This window comes from Homalodisca vitripennis, chromosome 4 (assembly GCF_021130785.1).
Source record: "Homalodisca vitripennis isolate AUS2020 chromosome 4, UT_GWSS_2.1, whole genome shotgun sequence".
Classification (NCBI taxonomy): domain Eukaryota; kingdom Metazoa; phylum Arthropoda; class Insecta; order Hemiptera; family Cicadellidae; genus Homalodisca; species Homalodisca vitripennis.
The window spans coordinates 103,999,934-104,022,059 of record NC_060210.1 but is presented as its reverse complement, the minus strand read 5'-3'; the positions used below and the strand labels follow the sequence as shown (position 1 = coordinate 104,022,059).

The following is a 22,126-nucleotide window of genomic DNA, read 5'->3' as shown; positions in this document are numbered from 1 at the left end:
ATAATAAAATAAACATAAAATGTATTAAATATTTTCTATTACTTAATACTCATTATTTCAATAACATAGCAGTGGGTATGTTCTGAATTTTATTAATTATTATTGATACTTTTCAGAATCAATGAGCCAACTCACAATATGAATGAGTCTAGTTCTATAACTTCATATATAAAGCAAGAAGTGGTGGACTCTGTACATGATGGAGTTTCATGTGCTGACGTTGACTGTTGTAATAATGTAGCTGATATAATGTTTCCCATTACAAACAATGTGTAGTAAGTAGAATTCTCTTTACTACATTCACTTATATTTTAATAAGATAACAAATGTCATATTTATGTTACCCATACTTGTCATGTAGACCATATTTTTGTATGTAAGAATCTGGCTGCCGTTTATTTAATTCAACTGATTGCTTACAAACACGCAGTGGAAAATTGAAAACATGTAGACACCACATATGTTGAGCTTAAACCTCTGGTTTTATGGGCAGTAAATCATAGAAGCGAAGTTGACACAAACACTAGCTATGAATTGCTGGGCTCTGTCGCATGAACCAAGAACAACACAAAATGAGTTAGGCAGTTCTAGGGATGAGCAATAAATTTAAATATTTTATATTAGAAGAGTTAATGATAATTTTTTTACCTTTCCCAGTTCAAATAGAAGGAAAACAAATTAGCCTTAAACTTTATTGTGGAGTTGGGGGGGGGGGGGCTATTGTTAAACACCACTGAGCTATTTTGAGACATTAATTTTAAAGCATGTTTGTTAAAAACATTTTACATTTCATTTCTTGTTTATGTTGGTGGCTTAATTAATATTATATGCCATAAATAACTGCCAAAGCAATAAATAACTATAACTAAAATTTCATACTGATTTTTTAAAATATTTTATACAAGATTTAATTAATTAAATTATTACTAAATCTGTAACTCCGAAGAACTTGAAAATACTATCAATATTTTATTTTTGATGACTTTTTGATTAAAACTAGATCTCACAATATCTTCAGGCAAATTCAGTTTCATCATGGATTCCTAATCAAATATCTAAAACAACAATGTTAGTTATCTAGAATTACTTTATGTCCATTTTTGTGTATCTCCTGTAATTGATAGAGCGCCAGCAAAGCTTATTACTTAGGGAGTTGGCAAAATTATTGTCTTTGGGATATCTGGAGAATGAATAGATTGAGCTACTAACTTGAAATTTTGCATGAAGCTTCATTTCTATGAGGGCTATCTAGAAAGAAGATAACGTTTCGCTATGTAACTGCTTGGAGCCATTTTGATGTCATGGTATTTCTCCGTTCAGTGGCTACCCAGCAGTGCTCGTGAGAGATTACTGTCACTCCTGGTTTTACAATAGCAGTTTAAAATTTGTAACGCAATCGAAAAATCCCATGAATTGTGAAGTGCGGTCGGTAATGCGGCTAAGCACAATAAACTAATTGAGATTGATCCCCCACTCTGTAAATTTTATGGAAATGATATGATTACTGAAAATGCAGTGTGTCAGTAGTTACATTAAGTTTAAAAATGGCCGAAATAATGTGCATGATGACGAACAAAGTGGACGGCCAAGCATTGTGACCGATGAAATTGTCTGTAAAGTCGATGAAAAGATTAAAAAATTTAGGTTACCATAAATTTTGTGCAAGATGGGTAGTGAAAATGTTCACAGAAACCCATAAAAATCAGCGTATGGCTGTTTCATTGCCATTTTTTAACACTTGCTCAATCAAATCATTACAGGAGACCAAAATCAAATCCTCAAAAACTCAAGGAAATGCATGCAGACATTGTTGGCACAGAAGATTATAGCAACTGTTTTTTTGAACAGGAAAGTTCTTCCTCTTGATTTCTTAGAACATGGCATAACCATAAATTCACAAGGCATTGTCAAACCTTGCAAAAGTTAAGAAGAGCGATACTAAACAAATTCAGAGGAAAGTTAAGTTCGAAAATTTTGTTTTTGAATGGCACCCAACCACACATGGCAAATCAGACTCGGGGAGTTTTGGATGCTTTTAAGTGGAAGGTGTTTCCACATCCGCCTTACAGTCCAGACCTTGCACTAAGTGACCAGCACCTCCACTTTTTTCCAGCAATGAAGACCTGGCTTGAAAGTAGCACTTTAACGAAGAGGTGGAACTGCGGGAGGGTGTGACTACCTGGTTGAAGTTTCAGGTGGCAGAATATTATTATACTGGAATTTCAAAACAGTTCACCTCTATTATAAGTGCCTAAATTTTTATGGTGAATATGTTGAATGAAAAGTAGTATCTTAGTGTCACTTTCAAATGTTTAGAATTTTTTTCTTGTACTTTGTTTTTTTATATCAAAGCGTAATCTAATTTCTGGATAGCCCTTGTATATAGGCAACATTGAGTTCTGTGATGGTTCATGTCCCTCTATAGGATTTTTTTCCTAGCGTAACTTAACAGTCTGCACAATATATTGAAGAGGGATTGAGCTATAGACTTGAAATTTCATTGGGCTGGCAAAATTTGTTATCTGTCCTTGTGTTTATCTTCTGCAGGATATCTTGGAGAATTAATTAATCTGAAGACTTGAAATTTGCCTGAAAAATGGGTTAAATTGAGTTTGATGATCCTACATGTCCTTCCAGGGAATGTTCCTCAGTCTGTCCTTAACGAAGCCTGTTGTGTGACACATGGTCTGGTGTACATCTACTTTTTTTAATAAATTTCAAAATAATAATACAGTTACTCTCAACATATAAACAAAAAGTAAAGTTGTTTAATCTATTTTAAAATAGTTTCACTCATTATATATGTTTATAATCAGTGGTCTAGTGTAACTGTTCTGAAAGGGGTGATATTTTTATATATAACAGAAGTGCATTCTATCATATTTTTATATATCATACTTGGTATTCAGTTGTATGTTTTAGTAATTCCATAATAAATTGGTATATCAAAACAAAGTTTAAAATAATAACCAATAACTTCTGGGAGTTTAACAGGATTTCAAACATTTGTCATTGTTATATGTTACAAAATTTATAAATTAACTCCTAATATGCAGTACTGTCCATTACACACATAGTACAAGTTTATATTTTGTTATAATGTTTACATTTTCTTCTACATTATGCTCTAGGAAATGCATGCAGACATTGTTGGCACAGAAGATTATAGCAACTGTTTTTGAGTGATATCAACTGAGTTCTGAGTGAGACTACTCTATGAATTCAAACACTCAGAACTCATAAATCCAAAGCTTAACAGAATTCATTCTTGTTCACAGTAAAATTTAAAACTATAATATTTTACAATATAAACTGTCATCTATTCCATTTATTTTAGAATCATTTAATCAAAGTAGTGTTATGAGACTAAACTTTTAATGTCTTGCGAACTGACTGTATGTTATGTACATAGCCCAAGTAATGTATTTCACCACTATTCACATAAATTTTGGATTTGAATAATATTTGTGTACAGTTATGCCTATTGTACAAGGTCTGTCCAATAAATACGTGAACTTTGTACAAACTACAGTCCTGCCCACCATAGTGCTAGTTGCCTGAGATCCAAGGACCCGCTAATGCTTGGCGGATCATCGAACTCTACAAATGGTGCTATGATAGTTTCTGTTGTCCTTGTTTTCACTGTTTGTCAAAAATGGAAATTGACGAAACCACTGAGAAACAAATCAACATCAAGTTTTTAGTGATGTGCGGTAAAAGCTATCAAGAATTTACAGAAATGTTGACAACTGTTTACAATGATAAAGCTCTGAAGATAACATCCATTTTCAAGTGGATTCAGTGTTTTAAAGATGGTCGACATGATTATGGATGATGCCCACCTTCAACCACCTGTGTTGAGGACAATAATGATCAAAGAAAAACTGTCTAAATGATAGCCGATGAACAGAATCTAGAAAAATCAACAATGCATACTATTTAACCAAACATTTGGGTTTATAAAAGTTTGTGCAAAAATCGTGCCCAAGGTGCTTTCACCAGATCCAAACTTGAAAAGAGTTAAATGTACTTAATTTATAAACAAACTAAAAAAAAAAATTATGAAATTTTATTTTTGTGAGGCCTTTCATGTTCAATGAACACATAATCAGACCCACATAACATTTCAGTTGAATGAACTGAAGATCTAGTGCAAGTTTTGGAGGCCATCAGTGGGATACAAGAGAAAAAGGAAGACTCAAGAAGAAGTTGATTCTGACTAAATACACTTTTGATTGCACCAGATGTAATTTATATTAATAATATATTTTTTAAATTAATTATTGTGGTTTACTGTTGATTTTCATTGTAAGATTATGTGAACTGAGCATATTTTGAGACATGAAAGTGAAAAGAGACTACTTGTTACAATGTAGTACATACAAGTATTTTGTCAGATATTACTGATTTTACGTGTTACAATTTATCATTTTTTTCTCTGAGTGAATTCTATCAAGATGTAAACCCTTAAGATGTTTTTTTGTCTTCATGAATAAATGATCTACAATTTGTATAGCTTGAATTTTTATTTTCCTGACTGGTGAAATGATAGCTAAGCTCAAAGTGAAAAAAATAAAAAAATATTTTTGTTTGTCGTGATTTACCATGTACAATATTTTACAATGTAAAGGTAAGTACGATAAGTGTTATTTTCTTATTCTATTATCTTCCCTGAAAATAATGATCATTTAATGAAATATTACATGTACTATTTATATTCATTTTACAGTATGTAAAAAAACTTTCTAAACACTTGCAAACATACTGAAAAATGCCTAGCACTTGAGGAAGTTCAACCCAGCACTTGGAGGTTTAAGGGGGCAAATACAGGTACACCTTATGTACAATGGATAAGTACATAGCACTTCTTATTTTTGCATAGTAAACAAAACATTAATATAACATATAACCAAAGTCGTTTCTCACAAAAATAACTAAAGTATTCAAACCTATATTTACAAAAGCAAAAATAGGTTTATATACAGTATTTGTATTTATTTTAAAAAGTCTATATTATCATTTAAAAGGGAATTTGAAGTAAAGTGAATAATAAACTAACTAAATAAATCTTTATACCTTTAAAGAACATAAAATATGGACCAGGCTTGTTTATACATTCACATTAAAACACAAGTAATTTCAAAACAGCTAACTGTAACAGACATTGATCAGTTAACTAACACTAATTGCAATTTTCCAGCCACAAACTTTGAAAATACAAAGTCAGGTTTAATGCACTCTACATATTTCAATGCAATACATTTGTACACATATCTTTTGAATTTCAAAAGTAAATACTTTGCCAGTAAAAAACATGAAAAGTACAAGCATCTGGGTTAAAGGGGTTAATTTTAACTTAATTTATGGAGTGTAAGCTAACAATTACTATTATTTGTTCTACTCCTTTTAATACTTATCCCAGGAAGTACATATAAATATAATATTCCTCACTGCTCTCAATAACCTTAGATATTATAGAAGCAAATTGAATTTTTAAAGTTATGTTAAGGTACACTAGTATGTTAAGGAACAAATTGATTTGAAATGTTTGTGTTCAGTATAAAAGAAGAAGAAGATTTAGATGATACTACCCTTGATAAAAGATTGGTTAGTAATATCAAAGAAGAGGTGCTTTCTTGTGAGGAGGATTTAAGTCAAGACGAAACTATTCACGAGGAAACTCTTAGTCATACCTCTCCACAGTAAGTTCATATTAGTTTAATGATAGCTTATAGCCGTACCCCTGTTAATCGATGTTAGTAAACAAATGTACACACATTTCATTAAAATGGACATATCTGTTGCTTAACCCTCACATTGGCAAACATCATTTTTAGACTATTAGTTTGTTACTGTGGTCATGACTGTATATTTTAGAACGATAAACACTTTTTAATGCTTGTTACTATACCTAAAAATTGTCTGATGCAAGCAGATTTAATCTATTTAGTTAGTGGTATTTTGCTTTATAGCTTCTTATTTCATTAACTGTTTGATATATGTTAAAAACCAATATTAAACAACAACCAATTTGGATGGTTTTGTATTAGTATCACTTCTGTACAATTTGTATGTGAGAAGAAAACTTTTTTCTTGATTTTTAATATTAATTTGTACATATAAAAATTCAAAATTGCCTTTCATAATTATAGAAAATGGTTTGAATTCTAAATATTAATAGATTGATTAATTAATTCATACATGAAACTAAAAATTTCTTTATTCATACATTTCTACATGGTACAATAAGAACAACATTATATTTTTGATAAAAACTTAATAACTATTATATTATTTAAAAACAATAACTGTGCTTTAAAATGTGGTTATAATCTGGTACATCAAAATATCCATTGATATAATAAGATGGTTTGTCCAAAGTATATTTTATATTAATAATTTTTTTAATTTTTGTTAATACGTTCATGACAACATATTTCATGAAACATTAAAATGATTTTGTGTGCAAAATTAAGAAGCCTACATTTTTCTTGTTATACTTAAAATAAAAGCTTAAAATAAAATAAAAAATATTTCATTCTGTTTTTTTAATGTTTTCTTTGTGTACCCCAAGGAGTACCTAAAGAATGTGCATTCAACAGAGTACACGATAGTCAGGTATTTCTTTAAGCATGTGCTCATATTTAACAAACCGCAAAGACAGGCAAATAATAAAAACATAATAAGGAAATTAATAGCAACATGTAAATCATGGCAGTTGTGAAAGATCGCATGTACCTGACTACTATCAACTATAATAGTTGATAGAACATGAGTTTATGATTATGACGTTGAAACTAATGCTCACTGATCCGAGTGGAGGTATTCTAGATTACCAAGACCGAAAAAGGCTCAGCCCACAAAGGTTATGCTCACTGTGTTCTTCAATTTTAATGGAATAATGCATCATGAATTCGTGCCATAAGGTCAAACGGTCAATAAGGAGTAGTATTTCCTGCAAGTTCAATGGCATTTGAGTGTAGCAATCCAAAAAAAAAACCCGAATTGTGGCAAAACAATTCATGGCTTTGCATCTGTTCAAACTGAATTTTCGGCCAAAAACAGTACTGTAATGATATTCCATTCTCGAAACATGAATCCGTGTGGCTCTGGAAAAATGAAGAGAACCGTAAAGAGCCGTCGTTTTACAAGCATAGATGACATTAAAAGTGCATCACTGAAAGAGCTAAAGGCTATCCCAAGTATCGAGTTTAAGGAGTGTTTCGAGGATTAGAAGAAGCACTGGCACAAGTTCATAATATCTAATTGGGACTATTTTGAAGTTGACAACATAAATGTAGACAAATAGATATTTTTTTATTTCAAGAAATGAAAATTCCCGTTACTTTTTTTAACATTATTTGTATATTTTTGGCCTCCTGGAATGATGTTTGATTATAAATGAACAGATTACGTACCTTTACTGTTGTCAACATGTGCCACGGTAATGATCCTGTAGTCTGTTCTTGTCTTTGGCCGGCCATACATTTGAATATCTAATTCATATTTTTATCTTTGTTCTGTTAAGTATCCTTGTTTGTGTTGTGTGACAATTTTAATCCATTGTGTACATTTTTTAATAGATTTTATAATCCAATTTAAAGGTGGGGTAGCAGTCTTGAAATTATTAGTAAATAGGATTTACAGTTGAGGTCAATCTCAAATAATTATGGTACTTGAATTCTGTGTCAGGCTCAAAACTGAAGATGGATGCACATCACTTGAACCATTACACAGACATGAGCATTTCACAGAAGCAATTAAAATGGAGCTATATCCAGAGGATTGTTCTGAAACTGAACAGAACCTGTTATGTAGTGTTTCCATGAAAGAGAATCACACAGAGGAACATTATGATGTACCTCAACAGACCACCTGCGAGAGGCAAGAGGATGTAACATTTGGTCAACATTTCTTGCTTCAGTAAGTCACTCAATTTTCTAATTCATTAATCATTGTGTATTTTAAAACACCCAGCCTGTAAAAGTAACAGAGTATCCCAAAGTATTTGTACACACGTTATACTATTATACAGATAAGAAACTACATTAGCCAATAATTAAAAAATCAATGTCTTTTTATTTATATAACTTATTCTAATTAAACCCTTTCCACCGCACCAATGTTTTAAGTTATTCTTGTCAGTTTTCTCAGTCTATGATAGACATGGCTTTATTTTATTGTAGCATATTTTGATCAATGTTAGTGATGTTGAAATATTACTGGAAGAAAAATCCAAAGAGTGACCTCATTAATGAAAAATCACTATAGGAAATACAAATTTTGCATTGGTTATTCAAATTGTTACACGACAATCAAAGGAATCTCTCAGACAATATTTTCATAAAACGGGTACAACAAAATATAATGTTCTTAGAATTTTAAACCTGATAAGTGGGGATCACACATCACACGATTTTTATAAGCAACAAAACTTCCAATTGCATGGTGGGTACTAGAAACTTTAATGCATATTTCTATAGTCAAAACAAAATATATTATTGCAATAAAAATGAACACTGTATACTATAGCTAGTGATTTATTGTGTATAACCCTTTTATTGCAATACAGTAGAACCCCTCATATCCGGCCTCGGTTTTACCGCACCTCGGTTTATCCAGCCACTTTCTGGAAGCCAATATCGAAATTTATTTACCACGGCTTGCAGTCGCGCAGTTGCACGCACTAGTCTCCCACGACTCGTGCGTTATTTTGGTGTATCTATTTGTTTACATTTTCCTGTGTTGTCCTCAGTTGAGCTAGTAGGTTTAACCTGTAAACAGGTTGAATTATTTGTTGATTATTTCCAGTGCGGTTAGTACAGTACAGTACAATTGTTTTGTTTTGTCAAGTGTTGTGTACTGTAGGTTGGTTTATCCGGCCGAATCGTTATCCGGCCAGGGGCCCGGTCCCGTGGTGGCCGGATATGAGGGGTTCTACTGTATCAGGTAATAGTCACATGTTACAAAAATCACTTTTGGCATAACAAAATCAATATCGGGTACTGGCGTAGACGAGTAACAATACTATAGAGAGTTAAATGAGTAAGTTTTTAATGATTTCTGGACAAGTGTGTAGGAAATGAAAATCTTATTTAAATGAAGCTACCACTAATTTAATTTTAAACAATCAGTAAGAATAACTGTGTATTATGGGCTAATGAATCACATATAATTCCTGAATACACTCTACCATTTACATTTTTTTAGACATAAGGACACTGCAATATATATATTGTACATATTTTAACACGGTTCCTGTCAATTCAGCTCACTTATCGTGTTGCTGTGTATTAAATCAATGTGTCATTTCAGTTGTTTTACAGGTTGCCTCAGTAGGGTGATATAGCTGTTTCAAACTTAAATAAGCATAATTATTTTATTCCCACAAAAGTTCACATCTGCACATAAATCAACACAAAGATTCACCCAAGATGTAAATTTTGTTTTTAATACATGTGTGAACAAAAGTACCCTCTCTACTATTGCAAATAATTTTAAGTTACCACAAACATTTTTATCATCACCCAATGTAAATGGGTGATAAACTCTTTTCTTGAGTTTAAAATTGGACTAATCATCAGTGTATGTAAAAATATTTATTGTATTTAAATTTAATCATGAATCAATGCAAACTTACAAACTAAATGTTGTATTTTATTATTAAAAATGATGAATGATGTAAAGTGGTTGTTTCCATATGGTTTATTTTGGGCACAACCATGTTTTATTTCAAGATGGGCAATACACGTAGGAGAAGCTTTGTAAATGTATCCTTTGAAACCTCTTATTCGGAAATAGCCTTCATGAAAATAATGCTATAATAAATATGATATGCCTCTATAGCATTCATGCAAACTCTTGAAATAGGCAGAAAACAAGGGCAAACTAGTGGTGAGAAAGATTTTGGTTGGAGGGGAAGGAATGGGAAATAATAATTAATAAACTAAACTTATTAACATCTGTGAAATCAGCGGTCATACACATTTATTGTGTCAGAATAGTCTGATGTGGGTGATATTAGTAGAAACAGATGAGACTTATCCAAAGATGTGAACACTATTTGCGATAGATGGGTTTTGTCTCAAGTTCCTGCAGCCTCAAGAAATCTTAAAGGTAAGTACCATTTAAGATTATATTTTTTCGTATTTAGAGGTTTATTGTTTCTTAATATAAACTTATTTGACCAATGAAATATAATATCTAATGTCTAAGATTAAATATCATAGTTGAGTTTAAAAATGAAACAGATAAAAAAGTTGACAGCCATTGAGAGAACAAAAATCACTTGAGGTTATTTAAAATTTCATAGAAGCTACCATTGTTTAGTAGTTGCAATTTTTACAATTAGGTATTTTAAATCTTTCTTTATAAAATGGCAGGAGCATCACTTTTGGAGTTTATGATGCTGATTCTGTTATTAAGTTACACAGAAAGTGAAAAAGTTCAGAGTGTGGGTTGGCTGTACTAAAACACTGAACCAGGTGCCAGTGGTCATGAAGCCTAGTGAATGATGGAGTTGGGAGAAACTCAGCCAGTCTTCAGTATTTACAAATAATTTGTGTCTTAACGTGAACTTCATGTGTCGCATTTTCACAAAATTCTCAACGTCGCATAAGTTTGTACTTTTTCAAGAATTCTAATCACACCATTCTTTCAAAACTTCTTGAATCAAATCAACTGTACATTATTTAAAAAAATAGAACTTCAGTATACTCACACAGAAGATATGTTGTAGTTAGTATGTTATAATGAAATAGAATACCATGCCCATAGTCTTCAAAAGCGGAGGTAAAATATTAAAAAAACTCTTAAATAGCAATTTACTAATGATTAACCCTTTTAGGACCATGGATTTTCAGATATCCCATTTCAAAAAGACAAGCCATTGTTTACAGAAATTTTATTGGTTTATGAGGACAATTGTATCTTCAATGCTAATAGAAATATTCAAATAATTGTTTAAACCTTTTTATTTTCATAAACTAGGGAAAAAATAAATGCTCAGGTTTATACAAAAAAAAAGATTTTACTCACCCACAAATAATAAATTTGTTTACTAAACTTATTTTTGTTGTACACAAAGTTGGAAAATATGGAGAAGTATTGGATTTAGATTGCATAGATTTACAGATTACTTGGTAGGATATTCCAAGTTATTTGAAATATTTTTATAAAATCCTGACTGAAATATGAAGAGAAATAACAGTATCAGTACAAATATTAAATTATGAATTAATAATAAAAATGTTAGCATAGGCAGATACTGTGGAGAAATAGTGCTAGAGTTCAGGAAATACTGGTGCTTCAGAAGATAGCTGTTAGAATTGTTGGTAAAGCTGAATATCTCAATCAATGTAAACCTGTTTTCATTAACCAAGGAATTTTTACAATAGTTAATTTATATTTGTTTCACCTATCTGTTTACATTTTAAATGATAAGGACTTAATAAACCTTAAAAAGAAATAAAATTTTAATTGAATATTGTCGACTGAGCAAATCATTGAATAGTCATGTTGTAATTGGTTTAAAAGTGCATAACAAATTAAACATCTGATAGAAAAATACCCTCTTAAAATTTATAAAAATAAACTTTACGAATGACTGTTAAAAAACCCTTTTTATAATATTGATTAGTTTTTCTCATTAATTTCTCAGTTCTTTTAACAAAATAGACTTTTAACGATTGTTTTAAGATAAACTCATGATATAATTAGTATAATTCTCAACTAGACAATTAATGTCTTATATTGTTTTATATATATATATATATATATATATATATATATATATATATATATATATAATATTTATGTATTATACTTATTAAATATTATTTAGAGACAATGCTATTTAGTCTGTAGCTGAATTAGACTTTGTTGATGCATGTAACATGTTTTACGACAGATAAACAAATTTATTATTATTATAGCTCAGAAACCATAAAAACTAAGAAAATTTTAACTGGCTCCATGCGAAATTCAGTATGCAAGTTTACAACAGACTGAGGTCTAAACTGAGGCTAGGTACCTCCTAGTCGAACCGGGCTGGTAACTGTGAAGGTTGAGTTTTTTTGTCCTCCAATGCTCTCTTTTATTTCAGTCCTGTTATAGATGAACTATTTCAAAATGCCCCTACAGGAGATTTGTATGTATCTCCCCATTTTCTGCTTTTCTGTGATATTTCAATGAGGTTGAAGCGCACTGAAAACTTATTAAAAACTGTTGAAAGCCGTTAATTGAAATATAATACTTGAATTCTTCAATTCTTCCAAAATAATCAAAATTCTATTTAAATTCTTTTATAAAATTTGTACCAATGATACCTATGAGATGTAATTGCCACATTTGGACCTTGATATGGGACTGTGCTCTATCCTTTACATAAAGAGAGGTGGCAAGGGTTGTACACACTCAATACAAAAAAAAGTTAGTCAATAGTATGTTACTTTCCTTCAAGTAGTTCCTTTAGAAGCCACTTATAAAATTTGTAAATATCTTTTTTTAAACAGGTGTGTTTCCAAATCAGTTTAAAACCACCAAATAGCTCACAATTCCACTTCTCCTGGTTTTGAGTAAATCTGTGACACTCTTTTTAAAAGACGTGAAGTTTATTAAAGGATTAGGTATTTTTTTCTTCAAACCAGTTTGGATTTCATTTCTGAAATTAATGCCATACAAACGTTACAGATTCAGTGAATGGTTTGGAGAGTCAGGAGCTTAAGTATTAGGAGTGCATGCCATTTGAGTGACTCAGATTGTGCTTAAAAAACAGAAGCAAGGTGTCAGAATATAAAAATAGTTTAATACGCTTATGAAATGACTCGACATTAAAGCAAACCCCTTATAAACAAAAATCTTTATTAAGCTGAAAACTTATATTCAGTGCTCCTCTGATGGAAACCTTAAACCAAACAATAATATAGTAGTTACACAAATGTTTGTCTATGACAAAAGAATGAAGGTCAGCCCTCGTCATAATAGAAGACACCACCAATCAATCATTTATTTATTTACACAGGATTGTTATTAAAATTATTATTATTAATTGGAAGCATAACATTTAAGATTAATAAGCTGATAAGGAGGCTGGAAGAAAAAGTGACACATGAAAACACATTACTTGGAAATTTAATATTTTCTGCTTTGTATGATTGATGGAAGTAACCAGGTTTTAATATAAAAGGCAATTTTATTTGTTCCACAATTTAATTTATTTACAAAAAAATGCTTTCCCCGGTTAAGGCATCCGTTTCATTTTTTTTTATGACGTCAATAATAAAAAAGAAAACTGACTATTTGAATGTCTAAATTAATTTATTAGAAAATAAACATAACAAATATGGAATTGTGATTATTTAATAAATGTTAAAAGAAGTTATTTTGGCATTGCTTAAGTTAAGCAGGAATTTGTATTTTTCTGTGTCAAATAGGCATAGTCTAGTTGAATATTTAAGCAAAACAAAGATTTGGGTTGCAACCCATTTTTGCACAGTCATTTCAAAGTATTACTACTTACTTTCTCTTAATTCCTTCCGGAATTAAATTAAAAGAGTAAGGGAAATAATACTCAGGCACTTAAGTCTACACTTGTTAAGAGTATTATTAGTTACATATTTTATAATAGAACATATATCACATATCTATACTTTTTATTTTTATATTAATTTCCATTAAAACCAAAAATCTGTTTGTAAATGTGAATTTCTTTACCTGTCAGTACATTTATTTATTCTTACTTCTTTATTCAATTAATTTTTCATTAACATCTTTCAGATAACTCAGAAGAAATGAATATCAAACACATTAACAAACTTTCCAGAGTTATCGCATGAACATGAATCACACATTGGGATCTGTGCAGAAGGATTATTAATCACACAAAGAGACAATTCGGAACAGGGTAAGAATTAATGTTTTATTTGTAAGAACAATAAATTAATTCGATACAGTACCTAATTAGTTTTATGTAACCAGTTTTATTTACAAAGTAATGTATTGTCATTTAGAAATCGCTTAGTAGACATGTTAAAATTATGATTTGATTGAAGGCTTTGTAATCAACCATATTTTTAAACAGCTTGAAGCATTTTTGTTAGTAATTAACTATTTGAATTGTGAATACTTACTAACAGATATAAATTTAAACATGTAAGGATTTATTTATTATAAATTTTAATAAATGTATATCTTAGCATTAAAGGGTTAAAGATTATTGTAACAAATTTAAGGTTTGAATTTTTATCACAGTTGGTAAGATTGTATTGTATATAAAGAAATAGGAATTCAAGTTGTTCGCACTAAAGAAAATTTAATATAAGATGAACATGATACACTGTAAAAGTGAAAGTAGTAACATCGTCTGATTTATAGTTTAGGATGGCGAAATTCAAGGTTTATATATATTTGTTTAATCCCACTATAAAAAATAAGTAGTTACTTCCACGAATGTAATACAATGTTTGTTCAAAAACTAACTGGAATTTTAAAGTATCGCTGGTTACCAAGTTTTGTTCTATTTTGTTGGTAATTTACAAATTTAATTCATTCTTGAAATGTAAAAAAAAGGATCTGTGGGTTTTTTTCAAATTTTGTGTGATAAATGAGAGTGGGAAATGTTAACAAAGGCCTATTAAAGATGAGTAAAACAAGGAAGTAGTATAAACTGTGTAGCGGGAAAATTTGTTCCAAGATTGTTAAATTTGGAACAGAAAAATAGGCAAATGGTAGTTGCTCAGGAGTCACTAAATGAAGTGAACAATGATGCAGAATTACTGAAATGTGGCATAACACTTGACGAAACGATATTAGATATGGTTGATTAGAATCAAGACAATAGTAATAGACCTTTTTTGGTAACCATCAGCATTGCCCGAATAAAATGTTGAATTTGTAATCAATTTGGTGAGTTAATTACTTTGCATGATATGATCTTAAATTTTGATCACTGTAAAGAAATAGCATTTTTATACACTATCATACTATACCATTTTGATTTCACTTTAACATTACGTATTATCAGTTTTACTGTCATACTTTTTTTAATGAAAAAATAAATTTTGTTTTTGTCGAGTATTAAATCAGGGAATACCAAAAAATAAAACCACAGCATTTTACAGAATACAACTCCTATTTATTTATTGGTGTTGAACATCTTGCTCCCCCAATTGAAATTTACAATTGGGGTCGTCAAAATTTCAGACAGAAAAAGGAGGTCGTAAAATTCAAATAGGTTGAGAACTCCTGGGCTAGGCTATAATTTGATAATATAAAAATCGTTGAACTTTGGCATCTGGTAAGTTTAGTGTAAGTCTGCGCTACAACACTCTAGTTGAATTTGATGAATGAAGATGGTGAACTTTAGCGTCTGATAGTTTAGGGAAAGTTTATGCTACAGCATTCTAGATGAAATTTTTGGAATTACCAGATTGTCTTCTATAAGGGAGTGCCACAGTGTACATGTCAGTGGGTGCTAGATGAGCTGTATGGAGGATTATCACATCGTTCCCAGCTTAATGTTTAGATGAGATCTTGAGGTTATGTCATGAGGTTATGTTGTTGATGTGTTTGTCTTAAATTAGGGAGCAGTGTTTTAAGTCATTTTTTAAAGGGCAGTGCTAAGTGATGACTGTAATTTGTATAATTATTGGCAATAAAGTCATGTTTAATAGACTAATATCTTAATTTTCTGTGTTAATTGCATTATATGACAATTAACTACATATAATTAAACTATAACTGTCATAACCTAAATATAAAAGTTTGATGTTTTATATTTTAACAAGTTTTTATCTGTGAAATATTAATTATAACTATTACTAAATAACAGGAAAACAAAAGTGTAAAACTGGAAATTCTTACTTGATTGTGAAGTGAATGGGCAGGGGCGGCCCGTGATATACGCGAACTACGCGGCCGCGGGTGGCGCCGCGAGGAGAGGGGCGCCGTGGGGGCGCTGTGCACGTGCGCCCTGCACTGACTAATGCACCGCTACCCGATACACACGCCCCACCCCTTACGCGAGTGACATGGAACCGTCCGCATGACTCATATGTCTATTTCTGTTCGCAGTCTGAGTCTCGCAGTTACGTTACGGTCACTGTTAGCGCCGCTTCGCAAGCACCCTCGCCGTGACAGCTGTCTGTCTTACTATTTTATATAATTACATTGATGTGCGTTGTACTGTAGTAAGTTGTAAAATTAATGCCGTTTTTAATTAACACGAAATGTCGAGCAAGAAAAAAACATCTGGAGCATTTAACCGCAAAAGAAAGTTGCAGCAATCTAAAGAAGATGAAAAGCAGTGTAAAGCACTGCAAACACCTTGAACAGTTTTGAAGCGGTGTGTTGGAGATGACAAACCAAAAGAATATGACATTAACGGAGATGAAGCTGTTTGATGAGCTTCATAATCTTTGGACCAATTACCAAAGTCACCCAGCTGGAGCGTTGTCTTTTTTATAACCAAACGGGGTTATGTGATACTTTTCCAAATATTTTTGTAGATTGAGAATCTGTTAACGCTGCCAGTATCGTGGCCAGTGGCGAAAGAGTTTTTCAATTAATTAAAACTGATTTTAAAAACTTACCTACGATTCAAATTTGAGCCAAGAACACTTAAGTGGTCTTGCAACCTTGGCGATTGAAAATGATGCCTAAATGAAATGGATAACGGACATTCTACTCAAGAGTTTTCAAAATTAAAAGCAAGACGAATTCCTTTTTAATTGCAAAATTGAGTATCTTAATTGTAATATTAGGCTATTATTTTTAATTTGAATTGTCCTGTAATACAACCTGACGTTTAACTATGACTTGTACACACAATATTGATTGCTAGACGATTTTGTGTTTTCCATCATACATAATAACTTAAACTTTAATAATGTAATGTATCGTAATTGTAGTTTTACAATGTGTCACTGTATTTGTAAATGAACACTGGTAAATAAACTAAACTCTGGTTTGTCAGCTATTTTTTTTTCTCCTAATTTGTTCCCCTTTGTTTACTATTTAGGTACAAGTAGGTGACATTTACCGTTCTTCGGTGTAGTGTATTGACGGTTTATCGCGGGGGGGTGGGGGGGGCGCCCCCAATAAACTATGTTTGCTTACACTTTAAAATTAGCTAGGGCCGGCCCTTGCCCTGTGAATGGGTAATCAAATAGTGGAAGATAGGCCTACACCTTCAGTCATGTTTTTAATTTAACTTCTGTGGTTTATTGCTAGTAATTCTTAAGCACGTGTTACAAATAATTTTAATATAGAGTTTAATTGAAGTTAGTGTTTAATACATTGGATTACTTGTTCTCATCTAAGATAAAACTAAACAAACTATGGTAAAAAAACTGGTTGATTGATTTGGCTTTTAGGCTTGTTCCTACAGGTGTAGGAGAACGGAAGTACACTATCTATCTCTTGCACCTTATCAGCTACTGATAGCTCCTATGGTTGACAGTGCAACAGCTATATAGTTAGAGCCTGAGATCCATGGTTCAAATACTGTTACGTGCTGAACTTTTTTGTTTTTAAAAAAGAGGAAAACTATTTTAATAAGGAAATAATAGTATATGTATATATTTCTCCTTCTTTTGCTCTGGAAAATAAGTTTATTTACTACCTTCAGTTTAGTTCAAAAAAATAAAAAAATAAATAAATAAAAAATTTTAAAAATGGGAAAATATCTTTCCTTCTATAAAATAAGAATGCCAACCTGTTGTTGGATAAGAAAGGAAGTAGTGAGGAAGAGTGAGAATAAGTAAAGGTAAAGATGGATGTGTACATTATATCACACCACATGTATATCACAAAAAGGAGAAATTTTCCTTCCCGAACAAAAAAAGGAATTAATCTCAGTACATAAAAGTCAATAAGTTAAAATTTTAAAAATTAATAATTTTAATTTCTCCCACAAACAAATTAATGCATTAAAAAGAAGTGCAATTAAATTGACACAAATAACCTTGTCAGACAGTGTGTTCGCCATGTGGTAGGATTGAAACATAGTGCCAATACAAGCCATTAGACTGCCAATGTAATGTCAGCATAATGTGGAAAATCTCGCTTGACTTCAAACTGAAATTGACTACACATCTTTACAACGTAATTAAATTTGAGCTGTTGGCGAGAAAAATGGGTCTCCAGATGACATCCCTGTATAAATATTTAGATTTCCTCAATCACTTCTTAAATAATTCATTTTATTAATATTTAAAATCCGGTCATGTGCCAAGGGCTATTAAGATTCTAAATGAGTATCGATCATTTTCTTGAATACTTTTTCAATGTTAAAATGAACAAAAGGATTATCTCACTGTGCCAATAAATAGATGCTCAGGTGTTGACCACTGCCAGTGGCTCACATTGGAGTACTTTAATGTACCACAAGATTACTAATACCTTCTACTACTATGATTCAATGTATAACTACAATCTTGATCATGCTAAGACTGTAATGGGGAAACTCTCAAGGTACATGAACATACATAGTGCAAAACTGTTAGTAATAAATGGTGTGCAGCAAAAAAATAGCTATGACTGTTCCATATACTCAGTGCTTTGTGTGGAAGGAATTGTGTTGTGTATTTTGAATAAAGAACCACTTGATGTCAAATTCATTGAAAGGTTACAGCTTAAAAAAATTGATATTGTTTCAAAACGTTCACTCCTAGCTTACACTGTGATTAATATTAACAGCTCTTTGTCTTCAAAAAATGAATTGACAGCACTGGTGAGGGCAAGCTTGGGGAAGCTGGGGGTTTGCAGGGAAAGGGATGATCTTCAAATATTTACTGTCTACAATCTATACATATTTGAAACTATAAATTACGTTGTGGATTTCTTCAATCTTGCTTTAACAGAAAGAAAACATCAATATAATACACGGTTCAATATATCTAATGATTCTCATCACTTGGAATTTTATAAAAAGAAAACCTCGTACATGGGGAAAAAGTTTCTAAATCATTTACCAATTGAGTTGAAAACTAACTACAACACAAATAATTTCAAAACTAAACTTAAAGAATATCTACTAAATAAACCTATATATTCATTCCAAGAATTTTTTGAAAGGGCTAATTGACTGGTTTAGCTCAACATGTCTATGTGTATTTACGTGTGTATGTGTCTGTGTATATGTATTTATGTATGTATGTGTCTGTTTATATGTATAAGATAACTATTTATTACCATAACTTATAATGAATGAATGTTTATTCCAGCAACTGTGCATGAAATACACTTAAAAATTATAATAGTAATCCTAGTACTAATGCTTACGCGTTATGTTAGTTAATATTTTATAAGTTGATGTTAGATAATTTTTTTTATTAACTATGATTGACGCTATTCATTGTACAATCTGTGCATTTGTTTTATGAATAAAGAATTTCTGAATCTGAATGTCACTTGACTCATGCTGCAGACTGGTTTTATTAAATTAGACCAACACTGAATTGTTGGATAAACAAAATAAAACAAAAGATCTACTCTATAACTTGGAGGCTGATGGTATATTGTAGCAGACAATGATAGTAGTGGCACTAACAAAGGAAATAACTGTGCATGTCTTTAGTCACAAGTGACTCATGCCGCACTTCATAAATAATTGCGTATGCAATATAGTTCATGTGTAGCTTGAGCTACCTGTAACTTGTACGTAATAATACTCTTTATTGTAATAATTATTAAATATAGCTTTTTTCCACTTTAATCCCCAATTAAATCAGTAAAAAAACCTGTTAAAAGTATACATTCCACTGTTTGTGTAGGTTTGGGGAAATCCAGTAGGACAGTTTGAAAACTCATAGTTTTATGATTCTTATATATTTTGTTTTCAATTATATTATTCCAATAATAACCTAGTAATTCCACTCTATACATATCTTGAGTAAATACCTACAAAACTTGGTATACATATGTATTACATCAAAAGAATAACATTAAATATTTAAATTATGTGAATATTATTTTTTATTATTGTTGCAGGTTACAGGAAGAAAAAAGGAACACACTGCTGTTTATATTGCCATGAAATGAGAACAATATTTCTAGATACTTTGAAAAAACATACTCATGAAGAAAGGGTGAAGAAGATAATAGATATCAATAATGACGATCCTTGTAGAGCACATTTTTTTAGCAGAACTGAGGAAGGAAGGAGCTGCTGCAGTGAACACAATAACATTGAGAGAAGACAAAAGAGCAATTGTTAGAAAAGGCAATGCATTGACAGATTGTTTGCCCAGGCCCAAATGTAAACTGTATTTTAAAAAAAGGTTGACATTACAAAACCTGTTCTGGAACAAGTTCAGCTCCAAAAATCTTATTTACACTTGCTAAATATATAGCAAAGAAAATTTTAAAATAATTAGATGTAACAAAAGATGTCAGAGAAATTGTTTTTCTTTGACTATTAATGGCTTCATAAGAACATAAATTAGCCAGATTGAAAATATGTAGTATGTTCTTGCTTTGGAATGCTCCCTGTACTCAACAAATTCTACTTGCACCAAAATTGAATCAGTAACAAAAATCTGATGACTTTGCTCTGAGAATGTCAAAGTCTTACAAAGTGACCGACTTAAATGGTTTACTTTCACTGAGTTCATAAACTGCTTTCTCATATTATGTATCAGTTGGTTGGTTGGCAAAATATCATCTAAATCATAAATTGCAGAGGCTTTTTGTATGTGTAAGAATGCTGAGGCGATGGGAGTACATAAAGTAAAAATGTTGTTCTGAACAATATGAACAGAACTGTGAGAGGTGCTGAAATTTCTGCCAGAGATAGGGAAATTCCTCCTGCGATGTTATAACACAAGACTAATCATCATACCCTGTTCCAGCAGGTTTACCGTTACCCCCAAAAGTCCGTTCTGTTCTTCCTCTAAGATCCCTCATTCATCTGCACTAGGACTTAATGGTGTTACTCCTAAGTAAAGAGTGCAGTTCCAGCACTTTATAGTTTATTTATTCAACCTCGTTCTTAAAACTGGCAGCTTTCATGGCAATATTTTAATTTACAAGATTAATTTTATCAGCAAAACCTCTAATTCTCTTCAGCCATTCTACTTTGGACCCACCAGAAACCTTAATTGGTGGATTGGCATCTTCATAAAACCTTGACTCAGCGTCTTCAGGAAGTGATCATAATCAATTTGCATCAGCACTGCTTTAGCAATAGGTAAAACAAATAAATTAATTATTATGCATTATTTTAACATTAGATTTATATGAATTGCCAGTTATTTTGTGAATAGACAGTAAAACTACTTTCCTTCATCATGGTTCTTAAGTTTGTAACACTGAACTAAACAATAAATTAACTTTATTTATAAGTATAAGTACATATATTGGTTTAACTTATATTATAGATACTGCTTTTTAATTGAGAACATCAACAAGAAAAGTTACTCACCATTACTTCTTTAATGAACTTACTTATATAAGTGTGTTTACATTTTATACAACATCTTTTGTACATTATTTTCATGTATTACTTTGCAGTATGTATATATTTATACTTATTGCAAATAAATTTTATATTTAATTTATAATAATTTTTATATTTACGTTAGCCTGCTCTATCCCTCGCTTAAATGCTATTTTTATTTGTTTACTTATTAAGTCGTAATTTTCTATATGAAATTCTATTATTTTAGATCCGTATTGGTATATATTCAAACAGGTTTTTGCACATAAACAAAACAGGTTCAAATGAAGGAAGAAACCTCAGCAGATGAAAACCATTCACCAGATGTTCCAGATTAGTTTCTGAGAATAGGGAGAGTATGAATGGAGGTCACCTGATTCTTAACAAATATCAGTAATAAATGCTGCTATTAACCGAAGACAACTAGATGCAAAATTATGCTCCGTCACTGGTCACGTCATTCTCAGACCTAAAGTATGATATTTTGATCACAATAGTGATGTCAAATGAGAGTTAATTGAAAAAAAAGAAGAGTCCGGAAAATGCGTAAACATCCAATGTTAAAACTTTGTTATTGACGATGGAATGTTTTAAAGGATAAATAACAGGATTTCGGACATTTACCATTGTTTTATGTTACAAAAGGTATAACACAACGTTTCAAGGATTGAAACTGGTATTAATACATTA

At 31.1% G+C, this 22,126-nt stretch overlaps 1 protein-coding gene across 4 annotated transcripts in view; it reads left to right on the top strand.

Moving 5' to 3' along the window:
- Positions 1–22,126, top strand: part of LOC124359862 (zinc finger Y-chromosomal protein 2-like) — a 57,252-nt gene that overhangs the window by 5,678 nt on the left and 29,448 nt on the right. For all 4 annotated transcript variants that reach the window (XM_046812965.1, XM_046812964.1, XM_046812967.1 and 1 more), the window contains exons 2-4: positions 117–275; positions 5,559–5,702; positions 7,693–7,923. In XM_046812965.1, coding sequence (XP_046668921.1) covers positions 139–275; positions 5,559–5,702; positions 7,693–7,923 — 512 coding nt within the window. In that variant the 5' untranslated portion in view covers positions 117–138. The remainder of the gene's footprint in view (positions 1–116; positions 276–5,558; positions 5,703–7,692; positions 7,924–22,126) is intronic.